Genomic DNA, 26,221 nt, shown 5'->3' with positions numbered 1-26,221 from the left:
CAAGCTCTGCCCACGACGTTAAATGCAGGAAAATATCCAAGAGAACACCAATTATTGTCAAAGACAATAGGCATAATGGGTATCACCTAATGAAAATTTTGAAGGCTAACAACTTTAGTGACCAGGACTATACAGCAGAAATGATTCGAGATGGAATCAAAATACTGGTCCCAAACCCCACTATCTACAAACAAATGGCGAAGGTGCTAAGAGATAAAGGAGTATATTTTAACTCTTTCCCACTCCCTGAAAGCAAGTATCTCAAGCTGATTATCAGAAGTCTTCCTAGTTATATCAAGGTGGAAGACATCCAAAATGAACTGATAGAACTTGGCTTCCAAGTTGAATCTGTGCGCCAGTTAACCAGAGAAATGGTGAAATCATCAAACTCCCACTATTTCTGGTTACACTTCCAAGAACTCCACGATCCAATGAGCTAAACCATATGCAGTATCTGCTTCGCATGAAAATTAAGGTAGAAGTTTACAAAGGAAGAGCTGGGCCCCTGCAATGCTACAGATGTCAGGGGTTCCATCATACGCAGAGTACCTGCAACCACGAACCCCACTGTGTGAAATGCGGGGAAAATCATCAGTCCTATCTGTGTACCAAGGACCGCAATGAGACACCCACCTGCACCAACTGCCGGAAGAGTGAAAAGTTCCCCAAAATTAAAGAAACCCCCAAAGTCTTATGCAGACCGGTTCGTTACGAACAAATCCTACGCCAGTGCGCTATCCGGAGGAATACCACCAATTGACCTAACGGAAGCAAAGCAAGTTCTAAAAAGCCTGACTGATCTGGTCTCCATCATAAAGGAATCAGACATTACCCAAATCTCCAAAACTAAGCATTTACTTACTTCACGTCAAGAGCAAACTGGACAAGTAACTAATGGATCAATACACCATTAAATGTGCTCCTACTCGTGTCATGATCTGGAATGCCTGTGGCCTCCACAGCAGGTTAACTGAACTGCAAAACTTTCTAATGGATCATGATATTGACATCGCTATCATCTCGGAAACGCATACGTCCCTTGGACAAAGACTAAACATTGCTAATTATGCGTCCTACAGATGTGACAGACTTACTCATAGAGGAGGGGGTGTTATTCTTTACTTCAAAAGAAACATTCAATCCTGTCTCATGACGGAAAAACGCAACCCTTGATATGAACTTGTAACTACCTGCGCATTGCTGCCAAATATAGGAAATATCTACTTTACAGCAGTTTATAATGCACCTAATAGCAAACTCTTTTTTGAGTTACTTAACGAACTCTTGCCTGTGGATATTGCAGCAATAGCCGCTGGCACAAAGATGCCAAGCACAAAGACTGGATGTGTAGAAAAACGAACATTAATGGCAAAATACTACACAACTATGTTTCAAATCATCCGAGAGCACTTTATGCTCCTGGTGAATTCACCTATTGCCCGACCAACAATTACCTGGACATACTGGATATCCTGCTAACAACGACTTCAATACCAGTCGCCATGGAAGTTTTGCATGAATTAAGTTCAGATCACGTGCCAATTATTGCTGTGCTTGGAGTGGCCAAACCTTAGTCACGTGACTTCCGAAATATCACGGATTGGACTTTATTCCAAAATCTACTAGCTGCTGACCCCACAGATACCAGCTCCTTAAGAAATACTAATGATATTGATTCTGCTGTTAATTTATTCACTACTAAAATTCTTGAGGCCATCAACAAAGCTTTTGGGAAGGTTCCAGTCTCGGATAAAATTCTCAAACTTCCTTCGCGCATCCGAAACGCAATCTGGGAAAGGAATTGGCTGAGGAAAAGATATCACGTGACATGGGATCTCAACATCAAGTGTAGTCTGAATAAACTCAATAAAGAGATAAAAAAACTAATCAAGGAACATAAACAATTCCTCGGGGAACAAAAGATGGAATCCCTAGACATCACGGACGGATAGTTCTGGAACACCATAAAAAAATTCAAGCAAAAATACTCATGTAACCGGCCTATCCACTACAATGACAAAATCTATGCTACTAACAATGAGAAATCCGCCATCTTTGCTGATTATCTAAAAAAAACAGTTCACGCCCAACACCTGGCCACGTGATGATCATCCGGAACTCAGCATATTATTCAAGGTCTGCGATTGGCTGAAAGCACCAAGCGCGCTAAACATCCCTGCCCTCGCCACGCCTCCTGAAATTAAAGACCTACTCAAAAAACTAAAAATTAAGAAAAGACCCAGGTATTAATGGAATTTCTAATACTGCTCTGAGAAACCTGCCCACGAACTTGATATCAAAACTCTCCTCATTATTCAATGCCTGTTTATTCAACTCTTACTTCCCAGTTGCCTGGAAAAGAACGAAAATCATAATGATTCCCAAGTCTGGAAAAGATCATTGTAAACCTGAGGGATATAGACCTATTAGTCTCCTACCAGGTCTTTGGAAATTATTTGAGCGAATCCCATCCTTGCGAGAATGAAGACATACCTTCACCTACTTCCCCCAGAGCAATTTGGATTCAGATCACAATTCTCAACAGTGAAGCAATTAATCAAGATAACAGAATTTGCTGGGGCGGCTCTGCATTCTAAACTTCAAGTCGCACTCCTCATGTTAGATGTGGCCAAAGCATTTGATCGCGTCTGGCATGAGGGGCTGATCTCCAAATTTCCAAATTAATTGATCTAAACTTCAGCAGGGAACTTATTCTACTGCTGCATTCGTTCCTGACCACTCGAACTTTCCAAGTCTCCGTCGGAAATTCTATCTCCAAAGCAACACCCACACATGCTGGTGTACCACAAGGAAGTACGGTCGGACCGATACTCTAACTATTCTATGTTGCGGATTTCCCCAAGCTACATTGCTCATCATCGTTGCTAGCATGTTATGCAGACGATACGACCCTGGCTGTAAAATCGGCTAACATGAACCACGCTATCAGGAAACTCCAAGCTAAAATCCCTCAAATTGAGAACTGGTGCCGACGATGGCGAGGAGTTGGAAAGTCAGCAACGTAAAAGAGATATAAATATGGGCCGAGGATACTGCCCGGGCTACTCCTCCGAGGATAGGTGTTTCTTCGGAAGTGTGCGTAGCCACAGATACACAGAAACATCGATTTCGAAGAAACGAGTGGATGAGCAAGATGGATTCTCTTGGAAGATGGAAGTCAATGAGCTTTGCTATGAGCCCCTCATGCCAGACCCGATCAAAAGCTTTCGTTGCGTCTAGCATGAGGAGTGCAACATTCAGCTGGTTATGTCGTGCCGCACCGATGAATTCCGTGATTCTCACGAGTTGCTGCTTGGTAGTTGAAAGCTGTTGTCGAAAGTCAAATTGTTCCGGCGGTAATTTCGTGAAGTAGCACTTTATTCTATCGAGAATAAATCTTTCATAAATTTTCCCTAGTCCTGGAAGAAGGCTGATGGGTCTATACCGTCAGGCTTAGTGAGATCTTTTTGAGGTTTGGGCAGCATAATTACTTTTGCGGTTTTCCAAATATTGGAGAAATATGAGTGCGTAAGGCAGGAATTTAGGATGGAGGTGAATTTAGCGATATTATTAGGCAGATGTTTGTTGGCGGAATTTGTAATGCGATCAAATCCTGTGGCTTTCTTAGCCTTTAGTTTTTTGACGCAAAGCTTAATTTCAAGCGGGAGTCACAAATTTTGGAAGGTTCTTAACAGTCAGTGCATTCAGCCAATCATGAAGCTTCATAAGAATATTCAGATCGGAGTCATTATCACACGGCCAGGGATTTGGAATGAATTGACTTTTCAGGCATTTAGAAAAAATTTTTATCCTTGTATGAGTAGGCAGTGTCAACGCCGTCGGAAATGGGATGATTGCAGGAATAGGTGGTTTTAAAGTTCTTGATAGTACGCCAGAAATTATTTTCAGTAGGGTCGAGTTTCTGGATTTTTCTCTTCCCATAATTCTTGTTTATATTGTTTGATTTTCTTTTTAATGTCTCGATTAAGGCGATTAATGGCTCGTTTCAGAGCTAAGTCCCAAGTCAGATGATATCTTTTCCTCAATTTATTTCGTTCTTTCATGAGGTTTTTGATTCGTGATGGAGTTTGTAAATTTGTTCACTTGAATTAATGGTATCCGATTAGCCCTGCATAGCATGCGTTATGCTATTAGTAAGTTTTCTGATTTCACTTTCAATTTCTGACTTGGTGCTGAAGTTGGAAATTTGTTGGTTGTTATCTTTTAGATACAACCAACAAATTTAGTAGTAGTAGATTTTCAAACAGTCGCCAGTCTATTACAGTTTTGGTAGTTTGAAACTCGGTTTTAGAAACACGCAGAACTGCGATGAAGGGAAGGTGGTCGGAACCGAGTTCATGTTTCACTTCTATTGCAATCGGAATGGAAGTAGTCGTGAGCATGATGTCTAATATGTCCGAGTAATTTAAGTTAGCTGCTCGGTAAATGTACTTGTCAGGGATATGTAAGGCAACTGGATTGTTCAGTACATAGTTGTGAAGCTGAGCACCGTTGGGATTACCTTTACGGCAATTCCAATCACGATGCTTTGCATTCAGGTCCCCTGCGATTAGTGTGGGAGTATCCTGAGGTAATAGCCTTGTCAGTGTATTTGACGTGAGTCTTTTTTGCGGTGGATTATACACGGCAGTGACGTTTAATTTTCGAAATTTAGGTAGCGAAACACTGGCCGTAACGGCTTCACAGCCGGAGTTGTCGTAACTGCTAACGAGGCAGGAACCATAGTGTCGTTTAATATAAAGAATTACTCCGCCACCTCGGTGGGTCAGTCCATCACTTCTATACCAGCGATAATTTGGGATGCTAAGTTTTATCACAGGACTTGCTAGCGTTTCGGAGATGAAAGCAATGTCCATATCATGATTTAGTAGAAATTGATGCAGTTCGTTGAGCCTGCTGTGAAGCCGGCAGGCATTCCAACACATCGTGCGAATAGGGATGGAGTTTAACACTAAATTATCCATTAATCACGGATTGAGTGTTTTCAGCAGGAGTGTTCATCTGATGTGTTTTTTTTTTTTTCATATCCGGCAAGCCCAGTTCTTTTCCATAGAGGACTAGCTCCGTGAGGTTTTGCAATACATTTTTTGCTTCTCTGATAACGTCCGGTGCCAGGCCAGATGTGACGGCAGATGCATAAGTTTTGCTAATCACTACACGATCCGCAAACGCTTTTGGTTTGGGAGTAGTCTTGGGTTTAGGGAATTTAGAGCATCCCCTAAATTTGACTGTATGCGAGAGATAGCAGTTCGCACACGTTGGCGGGTCTGATTTAAGTTTCTTGCATAAGTATGATTCATGATCTTGTCCGCAACAGACGCATCGTGGTTCATGATTGCAGTTTTGCTGGATGTGGTGGAAACCCTGGCATCGAAAGCATTGCAGGGACCCAGCTCTGTCACGGTATGCTTCAACTTTCACTTTCATTCGTAGTATATACTGCACATGTTGCAGTTTTTTCGATCTTTCAGTTCTAGATAGAGTCACTAGGAACAGGCGAAGTTTGATAACTTCACCTTCTCGACGTCTGGTAATTAGTGGCACTGATTCCACTTTAAATCTTTTTTCGATCAATTCATTTTGAATGTCCTCAGGTTTAATGTAGTCCGACATGCTCCTAATTACTAGTTTAAGATGTGTGCTTTCGGGTAGCGTGAAAGCGTTAAAATGAATCTCTTTATCTTTAAATACTTTCGCAATTTGACAATAAACATTGGGATTTGAGATTTGAATTTTTTTCCATCTGTGATCATTTCAGCATAGAAACCCCTTTGCTGGATATTGTGGATTGCAGTAAATGCATTAGTTTATACAAGTTAAAACGTTCATCACGAACGATTAATGGCGGTACTCTAGAATTCTTCCCTATGGCGCAGAGAGAAGGGCCTGTGCGTCTGTCGTGATAGCATCAGCAGTAAAGCTTCCGACTGACTAACGGTCGGCTTGATGGATCAGCGATGCCGAATCAGAAGTCATGGGATTTGCAAGTGCTTGCTGCTCAGGAGTTAGGTTTTTTGGGAAATGGTTGCAGATGTGCGGCCAAGTCCTTTTCCCTTCGTCTATGTTTCTTAGTAACTGTCGTGAAGTCTCCTTCGCCGATTTCCTCTGGGCTGTCAATATCAAGGGGAATCTCGTTAGGATTATGAGAATCATCAGCAAAACCGAATTTGACGGTCGCTGGTGCTTCATCTTCCGGTGTGGAGCTGAGTGCTCGTTTGAGTGAAATGGGTGATAATGGGTCCGTGATAATGGGTGTCGGTGAGATGACTTTACTTTTAATAGCGTCCTTCTGTTGATTAATTTGGCCATCAGTCATATGTGGTTTAGTGGCTTGGTTGATGCGGTTTCGCCGTTGAAGCAGCAATTTGTTCGTGGTTTCACCCATGGCACGTAAGAATTCCAAGTGCTATTTTTGAGCATCGGAGATTTCCTCACCCTTTTCCTCTAAGTCAGATGAGAGATCGCTAAGTACAATCAATTTGTTGATCATTTTCCAATGAGAAAAGCAGAAAAAGAAAATATGCAAAAGCAGTAGCAGCAAAGCACGTTAGCCCGGCTAGGCTGTTTTGCAACTCGATGAACCGAAGTTTACCCTGAGTTAACCCTCTGTAGGCGATACGGTTAACAATTCAGGTGTAATATACTTGAAGTACTTTGATACTTGTCAGTTAGGTTGGCCTCAGCGCGATATCTAGCGCGCTCTTATCAGCACCTTAATTATCCTTTGTTAGGGCAAACCTCGCATGAAGATGTTCGAGTGGTATGTGTAAGGGAAATTAGAACTCTGTGAGTAAGGGAAATTAGAAGTAAATTAGGCCCATACCTGTGAGAATTAAAACTGTGAGAAAATAAAATAAATGTGAAATAGTGGAAAGGAATACGCCGATTATTTAGATATTGTATGTAAAAAGGTGTGTGGCATACGGGAGGAGATTAAAGTCTTCTTCCAGAAGTTCGTACCTGAAATTATCTGCATAATTAACAATGTTAGTGTTGGTGGCCTTCGTATAAAAGTTATAATTTATTTTCCCAATGTAAGTTTTGATGTCATCTAGTTTTAGGTCTTTGTGTAAGTCTGTTTCTAATGAACCATGAAGCTCCCGTTATTTTCCTAAGAAAGTTATTTTGAAAAGTCTGAAGTTTGTTATAGTCAGATTTTGAAGCCCGGCACCATGCTGGGGATGCATAAGTAAGACTTGGGCGTAATATGGAGATAAAGATCCTTCGTTTCTTGGCGAGATAAAGCGTGGATGTTGAGATAATAATGTTGTTAAGTTTTCTTGCCACACCTGTTGCTTTGCCTATGGCTGTCGTGACGTGAGGATTCCAAGTAAGCGTGGAGTTGAATTTGACGCCAAGATATGTTGCCTGAGTGACTTTAGGCACTTTTTCATTAAATAATTTCATGTCAACATCCACAGTTTTCTTGCGGTCACGACCTATGAGCAAGAGTTTGGATTTAGTTGCGTTAATACGAGTTCTCCACTTACAACACCAATGTTTGATTTCATGCATCCGGCTCTGGATGCCAGTTATTGCATGACTGGGGTTGAGTGAAGAAGACTAGCAGTGTCGTCAGCATAACAGGCGGTGATGCAATTAGTATTGTTAACAAACATCGAGAAGTCCATGGCATAAATTAAGTAAAACAAAGGCCCTAGATTAGATCCTTGAGGAACCTCCGCAGCAATGTTTCTTGGGTGGGAATAATGTTGATCCTGTCTGATTGTGCACGTTCTGTGACTGATAAAAGAATGGACCATCAATACTAACTCTCGGGTGACATCGAGAGTGGTGAGTTTTGAAATAAGTCCATTATACCAGACGCGGTTAAAAGCTTTGGTCACGTCCAGCATAAGGAACGCAGTGGTTTGATGCGTGTGTATTACAGAACTGAGAAACTCGACAATCCTTGTTGCATAGTGATAGAGAGGCCCCTGCGGAATCCGAATTGCTGATTAGGCAATACGCTAAGAACAGAGAGAATCGGATGTAAAGAATACGTTCAAGTATTTTTTCCGAGCGAACGGAGTAAACTTATCGGTCTATAATTTCCAACTTTCGTGGGGGCGGTTTCCTGGTTTTGGAATCAAGATAATTATGGCATGTTTCCACGCCGTCGGGAAATAGTTTAGAAATAGGCAGGCATTCAGAATTCCGCAAAGTTTGTAGATGTACTTTCTATGTAGATTTTTAAGCATTTTGTTTGATATATTGTCATGTCCCTGTGCTTTCCTATTGTGTTCTTTGGAAATGATGTTACTGATTTCGCTGGGATTTGTGAAAGTTGGGAGATTGTTTGCCGTGGGCTGAATCAAACATTTTTCCACCGAATGGTTTACAAAATTGGTGAAATTGCTATCAGCTGGGGAATCATTAGGTGCGAAATGATTTTCAAAATGATCAGCAAATGCATTGGCCTTATCTTTATCTGTGTAGAAGAATCCATTGGCGGTCTGAATGAGCATGTTTTTCATTTTATTTGATTTTTGCTGACGTATGTATTTCCAAAAAGCACCATCTTCTGAGTTTAGATTGTGAATTTTAATATTCCAGGTATTAATTCGGTGTTCATCAATGAGACGTTTAATTTTTCTGTTCATTTTGTTGATTACGGATTTAATAGCTGGGTCACGTGAATATGTATAATGTTTCCTAAGGCGATTACGTTCTCGAATTTGATTTTTAATTTCCAGAGGGAGCTTCAGGCTCTGTTTATTGCTTTTGTGTTCTGTAGTTGAAGAATTATACGCATTTTTGATATTATTAGTGAGGATTTCAATGGCCGAGTCAACTTCTGTGCTTTTAAGAGAGTTAATGTGGGGGTTATGTTTATTAAGGAATTCACTGAATTTGGTCCAGTCCCTGATTTTGTAAGCCTATTCCTTATCAGTTTTAACGACGCCAAGATAGGCTATGACCGGGACATGGTCTGAAGGCAGATCATTGACTACTTATGTTTGAAGTTTCTATAGTTCCGCTGATATGCCGGAATTATCATGCGAACTTGCATGACGTGATTCGGCTCTCTGAAGTAGTATCATTCGACGCCTGGCTATAGCATTTCTTGACTAACTGCTGCCGTGGTTGAAGGAGCGCTGAGGATGAGGTAAGGGGCGTGACCATTGCCACGTGGGTGTTGAAGTTTCAACTCATTGGTCTGGAGTAGTCTTGATTTGCTGTCCTGTGTCTCGTGAGTTGATAACGTCCCCTGATTTTTGGTGAGGATATTATACGGCATTTTTTATAAACAGTAATATAATATTAAATAAGGATAAGATACATTATTTACACTATATACAAGTCCTGATAGCATTTTAATATTCGTAAATTAGGTAGAAAAATTTGTATCAATCACATGAGCTGCAAAGGGCCTTAGCATTCGATCTTCGTATAACAGTTCATAATGGAAGGTACCGAAATAGCTCAGAGTTTCGCACTCAAGGGCTTTCGTGAAGAAGCGTTCATTAGTTCGTCGGCACCACTAGATTACTTATAAATAAGAGAGACATTAATACTGCATAGTCGGCGGCAAGCGACGAGAGTGACGCAGCACAATTACCATGCACTTGCCTAACTACAGAAAGGTTAGAAGCACTGCCATCTATCGGCTAGTACAGTAACGAATATCTAACATGCCCTTTTTATATATAGAACAAGACTAGTGCATGTTACTGAATTAATACAATAATTATTTTAAGTAATTACTTACTTAGAAGTTAACTTAAGAAGTTAGTTAAAGTTAGTAGTTAACTTAAGAAAACATTTTGGCATTAAAATTATTACATAACAGTTAACTTTAGAGAACTTAGCAAAATTACATACCTTGATGACTCACTTAAATCTTTAAAATTACGATTTACTAATTAGACTGATATTTTAGAGTTGTAAACAGTACATTAAATTCCATAATTAGTCTATAAATGAAGTATAATTTTATGGCATCAATAAGTTTTTCCTAATTGTCTCTATATCGAACAGGTTTTATTCTATTTCTGCTTGATTGTCTTTATACTGGTTCAGTTAACACATTTCCTGGAATTTGAGAATGTTTAGTAGAACCACTTTCCTGTTCCTTAGGTGGATTCTGCTTATCATCATCTACAAGAAAAGGTTGATCCAGTGTTGATTGACGAAGTCCAAACAAATCCTCTGCTGTTCTGTTCCACTCTAGTTTTACACCTAGACTTGTCTTTACGAATGTGATGTCGGTTTCTCCTATTAACACAGTTCCATGATTTGCTTTTATGACATAAGATCTTGGTTGAAGACCTGTCTTCATGATCATACCCTGTTTCCAAGGCTCTTTAATTTTCCCTTTGAACCACACTTTATCATTTTCATGAATATTTGGAATCTGGGTTGCATGCTTATTGGCATATTTCTTTTGCATCATCTGCCTGTTTTCTAAGGCTTTGCTTGCACCTTTTATTTGAAATTTTGGTTGCAGTGCTTTAGGATGTGATGGCAGAAAGGATCTGTCTTCTTCCCATTAATAATTCAGCCGGGGATGGCAAATCTTTTGCAGGTTGAATTCTATAATCTATCAAAACAATATACAAGTCTTTTCCTTCTTCCGAAGCTTTATTCAGAGACTTCCTGAGAGTTTGGACAGATCTTTCAATTTGCCCATTTGCTCTGGAAAATTTGATGTGATGTTATGCATAACACCCTATTCTTCAAGAAATTTTCGCAATGATTCCGAGTTGTATGGTGGTCCACGATCAGTGATGAGCTTCTTTGGTATTCCATGTGTTGCAAAAATGGTTCATAACTGTTATTACAGCTTAAGTTGTTATTTAAGTGGTTTCAACTCTTAAAAGTATAACAGCTGTACATATTTTGAAAAGTAGTCTATCATTAACAAATATTGCTATCCGTTCAGATAAAAGAAATCACAGGCAACTTTTTGCCATGGTCTCTCAGGTAGATCACAGTCTAAAAGAACTTCTTTCTGATTAGCCTGTTGATATTTCTGATTAGCCTGTTGATATTTCTGATTAGCCTGTTGATATTTTATCTCACATTTGGAAACATATTCTTCCACATCTTTGTTGATGTTAGTCCAGTAAAAATGTTCTCTAGCTCTAACTTTACTATACTTCAAGACACCCTAACCTGAGAACACATACAAGGCTAGAACGACTTTCTCACAGCTTTCCACCCAGTTCTTCAAGTTATCCATAGGCAGCAAACTGCCCGCGGAGATTCAATTCCTTCAATGCGTTGCACATTTGGCGACTTCTTGCCAAATCCAGCGTATTTAAAGGGCAATCTTTTTATGAATAAATCTGCAATTGAAAGTTCATTGTAGCATAAAATGTAGGGCATGTTATTCATTGTCTTAATTTATATGAAATTTATCACTATTATCTAAATGTGACATATACGAATTTGATGACATTTAAAACCCGAATCGTTACTTAAAACTTGAAACGGAAGAGCTAACAATGTATTCCTAGTAATTTGGGTCAATTGTTTTTCCCAATACCGTTTGTTTAGTTAGAAGTAAAATATATCAATTTTGAAAATCTGGTTAATTTTCTATTGATTTTTAAGAATTTACGCAGCTTGTTGCTTCCAAACCAGTGAACGAGGGGAAATTTTTCGATTTTTATTCTTTAAAGACGCCAATTTGATTTTAATTTGCCAATTGTTTAAAAAACTTTGCTATGTTATATAGCAGACATTATAAAAATTGTATCCTGTATTAATTGTCCCCTAACACACATACACTTCCAGCCAGGCCCAGATAATCATCCTCCTACAGTAAGTTTTATCCTTATCTTTTTTTATTACTGTTTAAAATAAAAAATAAGATAAATAAAAAGACTGGAAACAGAGATCTTCAAATTGCAATCTAATAACTAAAGAGTTTATCATTAAAAATTTCTAGGCATTAGAAAAATATTAAAACTTTAAAATTGTGAAACAAACATGAAAATTAAGAAACAAATGATCTTATACCAAGTTTATACCAATCAATTAAAATATTTATAACATTAGAAATGTCTTCTGTTAGTTATAACAAAGCGCAAATGTTCATAAGAACTAAAAAAATATAAAAAAATTTTATTCTTAAAAAGTGCGTTTATTGCTTTTAGGACATTTACCATATTAATTAACGACTGTTTACTTGTATTTAAAAGATAAATTAAAGTTTTTATGCTTTGACGAATAAAACGTTTATGCACGACTGGGCATGAAAGATGAGTCTTGCTTCGCAGCAGGGAAGATATTGCTTTTACATCTCTCAATTTATAAAAAGTTGGCTGATTCAACTCTCTGAGAATCAGCGAATTATATTTTGTCGTGTAAGACTGTATAAGTTAGGTAAAAACCATACACTTCCTTCGAGGTATAAAAATAACAAGCATATCATATGGAAAGTTCTAGCTATTCCTTTCGTTAGACGCAATCATCTGCAAATCAAGCGCATTAATGATAGAGTTGCTTAAGCCATGAAACACTGGTAGTATGCAGCGAGTTCGTTTGTAATGACTGTAAGCTCTGAACTGCATGGGAGTCCCTCAGTGTATAAAAGAAGTCCTTTACCCTTATAAAGTCCCCACGAAGCCGTTTCTTCTTTCAGACAGAAACCCTTGTTCCTTCTACCATAATTGATCAGTACTTTCGTATTGGTTAGGTTAGGTGATTTGAAAATAGCAAAGACAGAAGAACTATCTGACTAAGGGATGAGATGCATTTGTGGACTTTCTAAAAGCATAGAACCGTATTCACGTTACACATAGGAAAACCACTAAAACTGGCAATGAATGCAGCCCATTCGCTTCGGTTCAAACAATCTCAAACTATCAGTATTCAGTATTCATTCGGCTACTGGAGGGACATTTTCATATTTTATAAGGGGTTGTTAGCTTGCATTTATAATGCTTTTTATAACTGTTTATAGTTTTGCCTTTTTTTAATTTTATTTATTTATTTATTATTTTATTATTTTTTTTTAATTTTATTTTTGGCCTTGAAAACGGCCTTAGTATTTTTAATTTGTCGCTCTTAAAAGGGTCTTTTTTTTAATTGAGGTATTCAATTCCGCTAAGATTATTACAACAAGTAACATTATTAGTATCGGAATTATTAGGAAAATGCTCTAATTTGACAAAAACTATTCATTAAGAAGATAATCTTAGCGGAACTGTGCAGTGGTTTTCCAGCTTTATGAAGTTGAAAATTATTCACATATGTCGAAGATGAAGCAGATACCACAGCAGTTGCTTTTTTCTCCTCCCGGTCAGTGAATGAATGCTTTAATTGCTTTTCTCGTCAAGAGTAGGGTGAGGTCGGAGTTGCTGGAATTTTCAGTTTCGCCAATAATTCCAAAAAAAAAGGGATGTCTTCCTGCGGGTCATCGAATGATTGACACGATTTAGAAAATTTTTAAACAAAATGTTGGATGCAACTTAATTTAGCGTTTCACACATTTTTTTTCCCTTCCGTTCTCTTTGTTCAACAGTATTCATATTTCACAGCGTATTTTTTACAATATTACTTCTCGAAATGGTAGAACTATATTCTACGGCGGACGCAACGCATTTTGAAATTCAGGGTCCTTTTCTGTCGTTTTTACGATTTCCTGCCATTTTGTTGGAGAGGCTTGTGTTAATAGACTTACATTAACAGCAGGTTCTTGGCAAAAGGTGTCAACAGTTGAATGTGCTCTGCACAGGGTATCAGCTATTAGCAATTCTTTTCCTGGGACATATTCCAATTTCAAATCATACCTGTTCAGTTTGAGGAGCATGCGCTGAAGACGAGGTGAGATTGTATCATAAAGTTTCTTACTAAGGCATAGTAATGGTTTGTGATCAATCTGCACTGTTACATGTCTTTCCTACATAAAAGTAGTTGAAATGTTTTAACCTATATACAACTGCTAAGAGTTCTTTTTCAATCTGCGCATACCTTTGCTGCGTTTCTGTCAATGATGCTGATCCAAAAGCCACAGAGTGATTATTTTGTAGGAAAACCCCTCCAATTCCATATTTACTGGCGTCTACTGACACAGTTACAGGTTTGCTTTCCTCAAAATACTGTAAACATGAGGCTTGCACAATCATCTGTTTTAGGTGCTCAATGTCTCTTTGGATGTTTTCATCCTATAACCATTCGCTGTCTTTTCTCAAAAGTTGCCTTAACGAATGAGTTAGACTTGACAATTGAGATTTGTATGTCAAGTAATTTCGATAAGTATGTCACCATTCCTAGAAATCGCTGCAAGTCTTCTCGGCCTTTTTGTCGTGGCAAACTTTTCAATCGCTTGGATCTTCTTTGGATCAGGTGCAATGCCTTTATCAGACAGTATATGTCCTAAATAAGTCACAGAGGTCTGAGATAGCTGTGTCTTCTCGATGTTAAATTTTAGATTAGCAGTTCTGGCTATCGTGTCTTCCGCAACAACTTGCAATGTTCTTCGACAGACGACGATCCTAGGGCTAAATCATCAAAATATGGATTTATCTCGTTCTCATTGCTAAAAATCTCCATAGCCCTTTGAAATTCCTCAGGTGCATTGTTCAGACCGAAAGGAAAAAACCAAACATCTGAATCTTCTCCAAGGCGTTGTAAATGTTGTCAAGTATGATGACTCCTCATTAAGCGGTAGTTGCCAAAGTCCATTCTTGGCATCCAAAATGGTAAATATTTTACATCCTTTGAGTTTTGTCATAAGAGCTTCTGTTGTAGGAATTTGATAGTGAGGTCTTTGAATAGCCTCAAACTGCCTTGGATCTAGACAAATTCTTAACTTCTTTAGCGTATTTATCACAACTCTGTTGCTCACCCATTCTGTCGGCTCATCAACTTTGGCTATGATGCGATTTTCAACCATTCTGTTTAGCTCCTGCTTTACTTTTTCGTGCAAAGCAAGCGGCACTTTACGTGGTGCTGCAGCAAGAGGTGAAATTTTCTTTTGTTTTTATCTTTACAGTGCGATTTAGTTTTCCCTCACCAGTAAACACATCTGCAAACTTCTGTATCACTTGCCCTGCTGTCTCTTCATTTTGTTTTTTTCCGAGCTTCACTTGATACACCCTTTGAATCAGACCCAAGCCTTGGCAAGCCTGAAGACCTAAAACAGGGGATGATTCCAGAGCAGTTACCAGAAATTTGAGAGTTTTTGTCAATTTTTAAGTTTTACATGTAAGGTAGCACTCACCTAGTATTGGTACTTGATTGTCACTATAATCTAGTACTGGTTGTTTATTTTTCTTAATTTCTACTTTAACAATTCACTCTTGGGTATAGTGTTAACCTGAGCTCCAGTGTCTAATTACAAGTTCACTTCGTTCTTATTTACACTGATGTTACACTTTTGTTACCAGACTTAATGCTTTATTTGAATCCACCGCGTCAACACTTTTTACTTCCCCTAAGTAAATAAACTCCGAGTCGCTATCTTCCATACGTTCAACGGCGTGCACTCTCTGTTTTGATTTGTCGCACACATTTTCGCCTAGTGATTTTTCCCACCGCACTTTCGGCAGACCGTTCCGAACACTGTCGTCGCCTTCGTTCTTCCAGTTTGCCGTCACGCGGCGCACTTCTTTGGATGATGTTTTCTCCCACATCGCTTGCACTATAAGGAGGTTAGAATAGAAGGAGGGAAGGTTCAACTCAAACGGTGAAGCTTGGCGGCCATGTTACTGTTATCGCTGTAACTTGTGCAAGGAAGTCTGTAATTGCAATACTTTTTGTTCTTTTCTTTTTGAAGCATGGAAGCTTGTGTTACATATGGATGCACAAATAGATTTTCGAAAAAGATTCCCAAAATTATTTTTCATTCGTAATTATTGATTTTCTTTTCTATGTAATTTGATAAATATGTTAAAAAATATCACAATGTCATGTTGTTTTCTTTCAAGATGCGAAAAAAGTACTTAATAATAATCAAAATATCTTAAATACATTTGAATGTTTCCGTTTATAGCTAGTATCTTCGTTCCTTAACATACAATGATATATGCTAGGATTTAAACTCTATAATTTGAACATTTTAGGTAATTCGTTTTATAATTTTAATTAAATGTAAGAAATCAATTGTTACTATTTTTATGAATTGTAAAGGTGTTAAATAAAGTAATGCTTTTCTTTATGTATTAATTATTATTCCTTTTTAAGTTTTGTGAACTGTTAGGAATATAATTTATTCATTTAATCAAGATAAACTAACTGTTCTCTGTTGCTAAAATTTTTTTGCATAAACTTACAAGTTTGTGGACAGTATAGCGATAAAAGTAAGTAAAATATTTACAAAACTGAACATGTGGAAAGATGTATCCAAAAATTTATATAGGTAAATTTCTGTAATTCAGCTTAATTCAAGGTAATTTTTTTGAGATTCATAAATATAAAATGCGCGTAAACTGAAATCACTGAATTCACATAAATCTGTTTTATTCTAACCTCCTTGGGATTAGTACGATGTTTGTTTTTCTCAGGGCGTCTACGGAGATTTTGTTCTCGCTCATTTCAGTGGCTTGTGCTTTGCTATGTTCGGCCGCCTTTCATTTACTGATGATATTCTGCAGCATCTTTTTCGCTCTATTTGTCTCTCGTATTAGCTGTTCTCTGACGCTTTATCTGAGAGGCCTTGCACTATTTTATCACAAGCATTCTATCTTGCGCTTGCCCACAGTTGCAATCTACTATTACATATCGCAGCCTTGAGTAAAATTCCGTGAATTTCTCTTCTTTTTCTTGCTTTATTTCCAGAAACTTGAATGATGCATAAATCCCATTCTGACACCATGTTATATATGTTGACTCGTCAAACATAGATAGATTACTGTTTATTTATAAGATTAAAATAGATTACTTATATATAAGAGAGACATTGATACTGCATAGTTGGCGGCAAGTGACGAGAGTGACGCAGCACAATTACCATGGACTTGCCTAGCAACACTGAGGTTAGAGGTACTGCCATCTATCGGCTAGCACAGTAACGAATATCTAACAGCTGCTTTCCCTGAGGATTAGGCAAAATTTGATCAGATTATTCAAAATCGCTGTAAAGAGATGATAAACAAACTCATTGCAAAAGGAGACATTACTAAATCTCCAACTGAAACTTCAGATGAACAATTACCCCTCGCAAAACATGCAAAGCGGAAAAAAATACTAAAGAAAACTTCAAAACTCCACAAAATAACCATTTTAAAGCACTAGATAAAACTGAATCCACTGAACCAAAAAAGATTAAAATTCTACAGATGAAAAAATTCCACCCATTGTATTAAACAATCGTAATGCTGATTGGCTAAAACATGATTTGATTCTAAGCGAAAACTGTCAGGAGCAATACGAAGCTGATATCAAACAAGGAAATATTTATCTCTATATGAAAATTGCTAAAGACTTCAGATTCGCCTCCGAATATTTTCAAACAGAAAAAATCATTTCCACACGTATCAGCTAAGCTCGGAAGCCTTAGTGAAAGCAGTTTTAATAAATATCCCTGCATCGATCACCGAAGATGCAATTTACGACGATTTACAAAGAAGGAAGTTCCCTGTAATCAAATTTCGGCGATTTAGAAAAAGACAAGCAGAAGAAACTATTATGCTCCCTCTCTATCTTATAGAGCTTACTAAAATGAAGCAGGACCGAATATTTTTCATTTAAACAATCTATACAGTTTTAACTTCCATATCGAGCAGTATAAACCCGAAAAAAATCCCAACACAGTGTTTCCGCTGTCAGCAGTTTGCACACGCCGAACACTGAAAGATGCATTAAATGCAGTCAAGAACATCGCAGCAATACCTGGCAACTAAAAAAGGATGATAAATTAACTTGCCTATTCTGTGGAGGAAATCATGTCAGTTCGTATCGAGATAGTGAAGCCTACCAAAAAAGATTCAACAGACCTAATCCAGCAGAAGCTAAACCACCTCCCGGAAAAACTTAAATGAATTTCCTGAACTCAATACAAAAATAAAACTAAACCTACAAATTCAGAATCAAGAACAACTTTCTACAGCTCAGTCTTAACAGGCACGTCCAACCCCATGCAGATAGATTTAAAAGAACACTTGCGAATTTTCGAAGATCAGAAAACCATCTATTTTACACAAACTATGGACCAGATTATTGAATACATCAAAAATGCTAAAAATCCAACAGATAAGATGATAATAGCCTTTCGCGCTATTGAAGTAATACTCAGATTAGCAGAACACGACGAGTAGATAGTTGCTGAGCGGTATTACACTCCATTTTATGATGCAGACCTGCTGATAGTGGGTTTGATTCCGGCTTGAACAGATTTTTATTTTGCCTTACGTCAACTCCACTAAACGCCATATAATTGCTCACAGTAAATGACCATTCTTCACCAATTTTTTTGCTTATTTTCCTGCATTGTTAAATGGACTTATTTAATTTAGTACAAGTGCAGAGCCCTTTGGGCTAGGAACTTGCTTCTCAATGTAATACTTCGATTCGATTCTTCAAACATAACTCACACAGCGACTGATTGAAATGGACGGATCAACGGCATCCGTTTCGAGTTGTTTACTGTATGATTTTAAAGTGGGCCTGTCAGCAGCAGAATCAAGTCGCCGAATTTGCCAGGCCTTTAGGTTTGATGCCGTTAACGAACGAACCGCTAGGCAATGGTTCTAGAAGTTCATGTCACGGTATATGTCTCTAAGGTTGCTATCACACACCAGTTTGTTTCGGAAGAACAACTGTTTGGAATAATGTTTCTGTCTCAGCAGCCAACCACCACAAATCATTTTAGGATTAACATGTAAAAAGGAAAACAAGCTGATAGCTGATTGGTTGAAAACAGACAACTTGCAATTTTTTTCGAAAGGACGGTAAAAAATCATGAGTTTTTCTTTCAATTGTAAACCAGGCAGAAAATTTGTCCGAAACAGCTGTTCGTATGATACAAATGCATGTTTGATATGGGCCTTAGTGCTGCACCACACAGTGGTCGGCCACAAATGCTGGACAATGAGGCCCTGAGAGCAGCCATAGAGAATGGCAGTAGCCAAACATGTGGTGAGCTTGCTGCACACTTCCAGGTATCTGATGAAATGGTCAGACTCCATTTACACCTCATAAGAAAGGCATACTAGCTGAGCAAGTGGAGTACCCTACTCACTATCCGATGCAAACAAGCAATAGTCTGTCGCTGCCTGTTTGTCATAGCTTACTCGGCACCGTAATGCATCCATATTTGATTTACTCACCAGCGATGAAAAATGGGTCCCGTATGACACACCCAGGCATTCCAGACATTGGTTGTCACCACGGGACCCAGCACCTTACATTGCGAGACCTTCTTTGCACCCACGCAAGATCATGCTCTGTATCTGATGGACTAGTCGCCAAGTGGTGCACTATGAGCTTCTCCCAGTGAGCCAAAAACTTGAAATTTATGTGTACATTTTATATTTCACTGGCTGACCCTCCTGCAGGGTTGTCATGAACCTGTGTTCGTCATTTGGGGCTTATTTAAAATAAAAAAATATTAAATTAAGTGCATAAAATGCTACAAAACTATAAAACCCCTGTGTAATTTAAAAAAATTTCTACTGAGAAGAAATGTTACCCTTCCCCTTCCCATCGCATCCTCATATACAATAACGACATTACAAAGGATCATCACCATCTCACCTTGTGGTGACCCAACCTGCATGGTGCACTAAGAAAGACCTCTTTCTTGTGTTAAAAGTATTTGCCCATCCCTACATTATGGTGATGATGGTGTTTCAAAAAATGCTATTCAGGACTGGTTTGAAGAGTTTTGTTTCCCTTTTCTCAAGAAATCTGATATTTAATAGTTTGCTGTGGAATTAAGTAAGATATTAAGAAAGTAATTTTTAAACAATCATTTTGTACAATTAATAGAGTTTTAAAATGCACTAAATATCTCTCTGCTTTGCAGTTCTAAATTTGCAGTAATGTAAAGTATAGAAACTCAGGAGAAAAAAGAAATATTTCATAATTTTAAAATAACATATTAATAAAAGAGCAAATATCTCTACACTGAACATTTGTTCACATTTCAACAAGCTAACAAGCTGAATAAATACAGTAACTTTATATTCAATGAAAGCAAAATTCTTGATTTTTTAAAATTCAGATTTAAAACAACTACATATCACACAAACATTTAAAAATGTAACGATACTCAAAAAATAATTCTGTACTGAAACATAACTGAACCAGTCATATAAAACTGTAAATGTTCATTGAAAAGCCTTCATATTTTCTTATGTCCATTTTCTCAACTTAGTAATGCCATGAGCTAAAAATATGCCATTTATTTTAAACTTCAGAAATTTTTTGTAAGCTGTTACTGCATGAAAAATTACTACCATTTTTATAGAGCACTTCTACTAGCACGTTTGTGTTATCTTAATCACACAGGAAGAAATGCAGTATAAACCAGTTTCCTACGCTGTTTGTTTAAGTAGCAAACTAACATTCGCTAATAATTTAAACATTATGAATTTAACTGAAATTATATTAATTACATCATCTGCAACTGACATACACAAAAACAACAAAGGAATTTTTAAAATATTACCAGCCATTTGAGATTATTTTGAAAAAAGTATCATCTATGTTTATTGCTAATAAGTATTTAATCTACAGTTAATCTTAACTTATATTTATCTTGATAAAGAATACAGTAATGATTATACTTTGTACTGTATTTATATTTAATGGTAGACCATCATCTGTATACTTGTATCAAACATGACAGCTTCTAAAATATACCTAGTTGCTATCATCTTCTTAGTAATTTATATCAGTATGCACAGTGCTTAAATTGCGCCGGAGCCCACCGGAGCCCAGCTCCGGTGCTTCTCAATTTTTAAGATAAATTACAATTTTAGCCGGAGCGCACCGAAACCCTAAATTAGATGAGCTCCGGTACTTCTCTTTATAAAATTAAACCACAATTTAAAGGGAAAAAATTTAGAATTCCTAACGTTTTAGTTTAACAACAAGCAGACCATGCAATACTCTATTTCCCAAGAAATACGAACTCATGAGGACATGAGACGTTCAAGTAAAGTCCCCTCACTCACATGCGAAAACCTTTCCCTTTAAGAAAAGCAATACATTTGGCGGAGTTTGTTTAGGAACGCGTAAATTTCTCGCCATGCCATCGTATCTAGTGTATTGTTATCGATGCTTACAGTTAGTTATCCTTGCAGGAAGGAAAATTTGTGTTCTTAAATGTGCGTTAAGTGACAGCGGGCCCACCAGCGGCCGAGCGGTAAAATCGCTGAACACTGGTAGTTCGGTCCGAGGTTCGAATCCCGCGAACGGGCCGGCCGCATAGGCGATTTCATGGTGTTCCCCATGTGTAACGTGTATACGATCCAGTTTCCCTTAGAAAATCATCCACGAAGGCATTCCTCCCCTTAGGCAGATAGCCCTAGTGTGCTTTGCCGCATTCTCAATACACCAATAAGTGACAGCGAGTACAATAAGAGTGAAATACTGAGATAAACTGCTGACGCACGTCCTATACATCGTCTTCCCACAGTATCTACTAATGGGAGGGGAGCGTAACCAGCAACTTTACACTCATCCTTAGGAGTTAGATTCAGGGCTCATTTTACCCCTGACACACATCTGCTTGATGGCTATAAATAATTGTATCAGTAGAGAGCCGCGGTCAAAGAAAACGTTCTCTCTCACCAAGATTCCCCTCATTTTTTGTTTCCACATACTTATACCCTCAGTCTGTTTTGCCCTGGAATTTTCATCAGCTATACTTTAAGTATATTTAATTTTTTTGTGATGATAAAAGAACTCCTTCCCTCCCCCCTACGATCAGAGCTTAAAATGGGCCGGAGCCCACCGGGTCTCGGCTCCGGTGCTTCTTAGTTTCTGTAATAAATCATAATTCTAACCGGAACGCACCGGAGTCCTGAATAAGAAGACTGCAGCACATCTTTTATGTAACTGAATAACAATTTCAGTAGAAATTTTATCTTGAAAATTTTATTTTAACAATAAAATTATATTAAAAATCGCGTATTAAATTTAATTTATCTCTTTACATTTTATTTAATTTTAATTATTTAATTACTTTAATCTTTAATTATTTCAATAAATAATAATTAATTATCTAATAATTACCAATTAAATTATAATTAATTATATAATAATTATTGATTAAATAACTATTTGTAAACATTAATTAAATAGCTACAATTAATTTGATAATAATTAACTCTTTAATTTTAAAATTATTAATGAGTTTAATAGTCATTTTATTTATTTATTTACTCTTGCTCCTGTTTGCTGAGGGGCTCAGGCACTTCTGATCTTAGAAATTAAGTCCTGAGTATGCATAATGCACAGAGGTACATGCATATAATAAGATATATGTCAATAATATAGCAAATTCAGCTAGAAAACTTTAACTCTGCTAAGTTTAAAAGACAAGTAAAGGAGGATATAAACTTCTTCCTCAAATGATGAAAACATCAAAATTTAAATTATAAATTATTACTTCTTGGGTAAAATTGCACACTTCTTCAACTATTGCTCTTCCGCTTTCATTTGATAACTTGAACAGTCGAGGTTCTAGCAATGGCCTGGATGGTAAACCTCTAGTCTGAGCATAATCACCTTTACCTCCCAAACTAATCCAGAAGTCTTCAGGTTCATCCTCTTCTCTTACTTCAACAATTTTTCTGTTGAAGATGGATATTAAAAGTATTTCATAATGAAAAAAGTTATACATAAATTAAAAACAGTTTGTTACCATATTTAATTATCAATTATCTTATGTACTTCTATTCTGTTATAGAGTGTCATACTTTCACTATTTTATAACAGTGTTAGCCACTGTGAATAAATATAAACCAAATGTATTTTTATGGAAAAATTTTAATTCATCCCTACAGTGAGATAAGAACTGAATTTCAAATAACGTAGTACTATCATGTAACTAATTAATAGATATTATTTCTGATTTTGTTTTTAATGCAATTTTATATTACATATTTATTTAGCATTACATTGTTCAAGTGTAGAACATTTTTAAAGAGCTTATCAGGTTCAATGTTTCTTCTAACCTTCTTCGGAAACATACAATGACCTGACTAGAACAGAGAGCTTACTAAAGCTATGTTCACTAATTGTAGTAAGTAGACAGGATACAGACGAAGGGTATACAAAACCCTTTATTTTTTTCTTTATATACAATGACTTCCGTACTTCGGAATACAATGACCCTCCACTCGGGGTCTAACTTAAAAGATATCAAAATAAAACTAAACTCTAATTTAACTTTAGAATAAGATTGGCCTTATAATAACAGAAAGCGTATGTAGCACAGAGACTGTGAACACTACAATACGTTTAATTTATCAAGAGGATTAAAACCTCTGGCCTGGAAGGCAAAGTAGCAACTGCGTAACTTCTAAGGTAAGCGGCCTGCTTCGAACTCACGGCTTCCTCTCTTCTGCTTGGCAAAAAGGCCACACTTAAATACTTGGCGTTCGCCAGACAACTTTGCATAAACTCCTTCACGCTTATAATTCTGGCCGGAAGTAGAAAATAAGAAGTGATAGTAAAGATTTAAAATAAAATAAACGTTAGTAAAACTTAAGATCCTTACATACTTCCCGCCAGAGTTAATTAGTTTGAAACTGAGGTCTAAAACGACCTTGTTGAAAACTTTTAGCTCTAGAAACTAACGCGAGGCCAAACTTTTACAATCATAACTTAGCTAGAAACTAGAAAATTTTAAAAGAAAGAAATTTGTTACAATAGCAGCTCCCGGAATATACAACAATCTTTTTTCTTTTTCATCTGTACTGCATCAAAACAGGAGCTTTATTCAATTCTGGTTCCTTCCAGATCTCTGGAAGGAAAACTAGTTTAATGAAATGTTACAGAATGACATTGAAAATAACATATAGAATATACTTTTCTTAACATTCTTATTTCATTCACGACTATTTTAATTATCTCTCCCCGTGCTCTCTGACATGTGTTGTAAAAACACCAAACACGAATGTGTTTCTGTCTATGTGTTCAACACTTCCTCCTACAATCAAAACACTAACGTGTTAAAATTCAACATACGAGACCTCTTAACACACCCTAATTTCAACTCTAGACCCTGAGGTACTATTCTGAAAGTGGCTAACTCTGAAGTGTAGCGTCAGAGAGCCTAACTACATCATTCAACCTTTAACACATATTCACCATGATTTAATCTTTACAGTCACACGAATAACAAATTTTTTTAACATTACTTTCACTTTTACCATATCACGTTATTTCTAAACATTCAAAATAACAGTTCACATGTATACAAGAACATATCAAGATGCCGTTAATTTTACACATTTGAAAACATACATTAGTAGTACATTGTTAACTTCTATTCTTTTCAAAGCAAGTGCCAATTCTTTCTACATTGAAATAATACTACATTTCAAAAAGTCTTTCAGACTAAAACTTCTTTCTTGTTAGAATGTTTTAAATAAAATTTATACAATAACGTTTTACAATATTTAAGTCTTTACACAAAGCTATTATAAGCTATTATACATCAACTTTAGTTTTACGCGCGAGTAATTGAAAAACATAATAAGAAAATCGGTCACAACTCATTTCTCGCCCTTTTGGCGATAAAGGTAGACCTCGCATGAGGTAAAACTTCTTGAAATCTGCCACTTGCAGTAAGAATGAAAGATTAACTTAAGTTTGTAAAGTAACATAAAATTTTACTTATCTTTGTAATATTCAGACATCCTTTTCTGGGCCCAGTCTTTAAAGGTGCTGCAGACCGTAGCTTGGTTGATCCTCCTTCTTGTACGGGCTCGCCCTTCAGTGCTTTCCTCTGGAAGCTTCCGTTTTTCACCACTACGGCCACCCTTGAACATCTTCCTTCTGTCCTCTGCTTGTGGTCTTGGCCGTTTGAAGGCAGCTGGTCTTGGTGGAACCGGGAAACTTCTGTCGTGATCCTGCTTGGACCTCGTTGTTGGCCGTTCAAATTTTTCTTGTACTTTTTCCTCCGCCGCTGATGGCCCTTCCGCAGTTCGGCGACTTTTGCTGCGGAGAGTTCTGTCGGATGAGTAGATCTTCCGTTTTAAACCGGGTTATAGTTGCCGTCCTTTCTCCCGGTCTTTTCCACATACGTCGTCCTTCTCCCTTCTTCATTCTGGGGGTGTTCGTGAACTCTGTTTTTTGGACGGTGGAACGGCTTCTTTTTCTTTGTACCTTCAATTTTTCCGCGGGGCAATTTTCTTTTCACTTGCTTCTGTCTCTCATTGGCTTGCCCTTGTACTTGTCGTTTGCCCACCTCTGGAACTTGTACCTGCGGTGTCTGCCGTACCGGATCCTGCAAAAGATCTGAAAAGATTTGCATTTTATTACGGTCATAGAATGGTTTTATCTGGTCAATGTTTGCGGAACAGGTTTCACCATTTCTTGCCTTTAACACTACAACAGCGTGAGTTATTTTTTCTATAACATATGGTCCTTCAAAGCGTGGAAAAAATTTGGCAGTTTTATCTTCTGGTGCTGAAGAAAGTGAATGCTTAATTTTTAGTACTTCATCCCCTACTTTATAAGTTACTCCCCGTCGTTTCAAGTCATAATACAATTTTTGTTTTCTTTGTGCTACTTCCGTATTCTTTTTTGCTTCTTTTATTAGTTTTTCTATATCACCCATTTTAAATTCTGGGGCTCTTTGTTGCACATAAAATAGTTTATCTAACGGTGTTATAACCTTTCTGCCTAGAAATAACTCAGCAGGAGTTTTGCCCGTTGTATCATGTTTTGCGGTCCTAAGGGCGAAAGCAAATTCATTGACATAGTTATCCCAGCTTTTATGAAAATTTTTAACATAACTACGGATAATTTTCACTATATTTCTTTTGACCCGTTCCGTTATATTTGATTGCGGCCGATACGGGACCATTTTTAAATGACGTATGCCCAGTTTTTGGCACATGTCTTCAAATATATTACTTACAAATTGAGGACCATTATCCGATATAACTTTTAGGGGCGCCCCGTATTTTAAAATATATTTATTTAAAATAGAATCGGTAACTAATTTCGCGGAGGCTCGTTTTAAGGGAACAATTTCGGTCCATTTACTAAAATGATCAACTATAACAAGGAGATAGCGACTTTTGTTTAACATTCGGATTTAATACTATTTAGAAACCCGGCCGGG

The 26,221-nt window shown here is 37.3% G+C and overlaps 1 protein-coding gene across 4 annotated transcripts in view; it reads right to left on the bottom strand.

The window, feature by feature from the left end:
• LOC118179705 (gelsolin, cytoplasmic-like) overlaps window positions 1-26,221 on the bottom strand; it is a 301,004-nt gene that overhangs the window by 81,272 nt on the left and 193,511 nt on the right. For all 4 annotated transcript variants that reach the window (XM_085825276.1, XM_085825274.1, XM_085825275.1 and 1 more), the window contains exon 16: window positions 22,532-22,715. In XM_085825276.1, the coding sequence (XP_085681402.1) occupies window positions 22,532-22,715 (184 nt within the window). The remainder of the gene's footprint in view (window positions 1-22,531; window positions 22,716-26,221) is intronic.

Source organism: Stegodyphus dumicola, chromosome 10 (genome assembly GCF_044657685.1).
Source record: "Stegodyphus dumicola isolate Sdum_Otavi_A_Nest chromosome 10, ASM4465768v1".
Taxonomy (NCBI): domain Eukaryota; kingdom Metazoa; phylum Arthropoda; class Arachnida; order Araneae; family Eresidae; genus Stegodyphus; species Stegodyphus dumicola.
The sequence above is the reverse complement of the archived record's forward strand: the minus strand, read 5'-3'. Positions and strand labels throughout refer to the sequence as shown.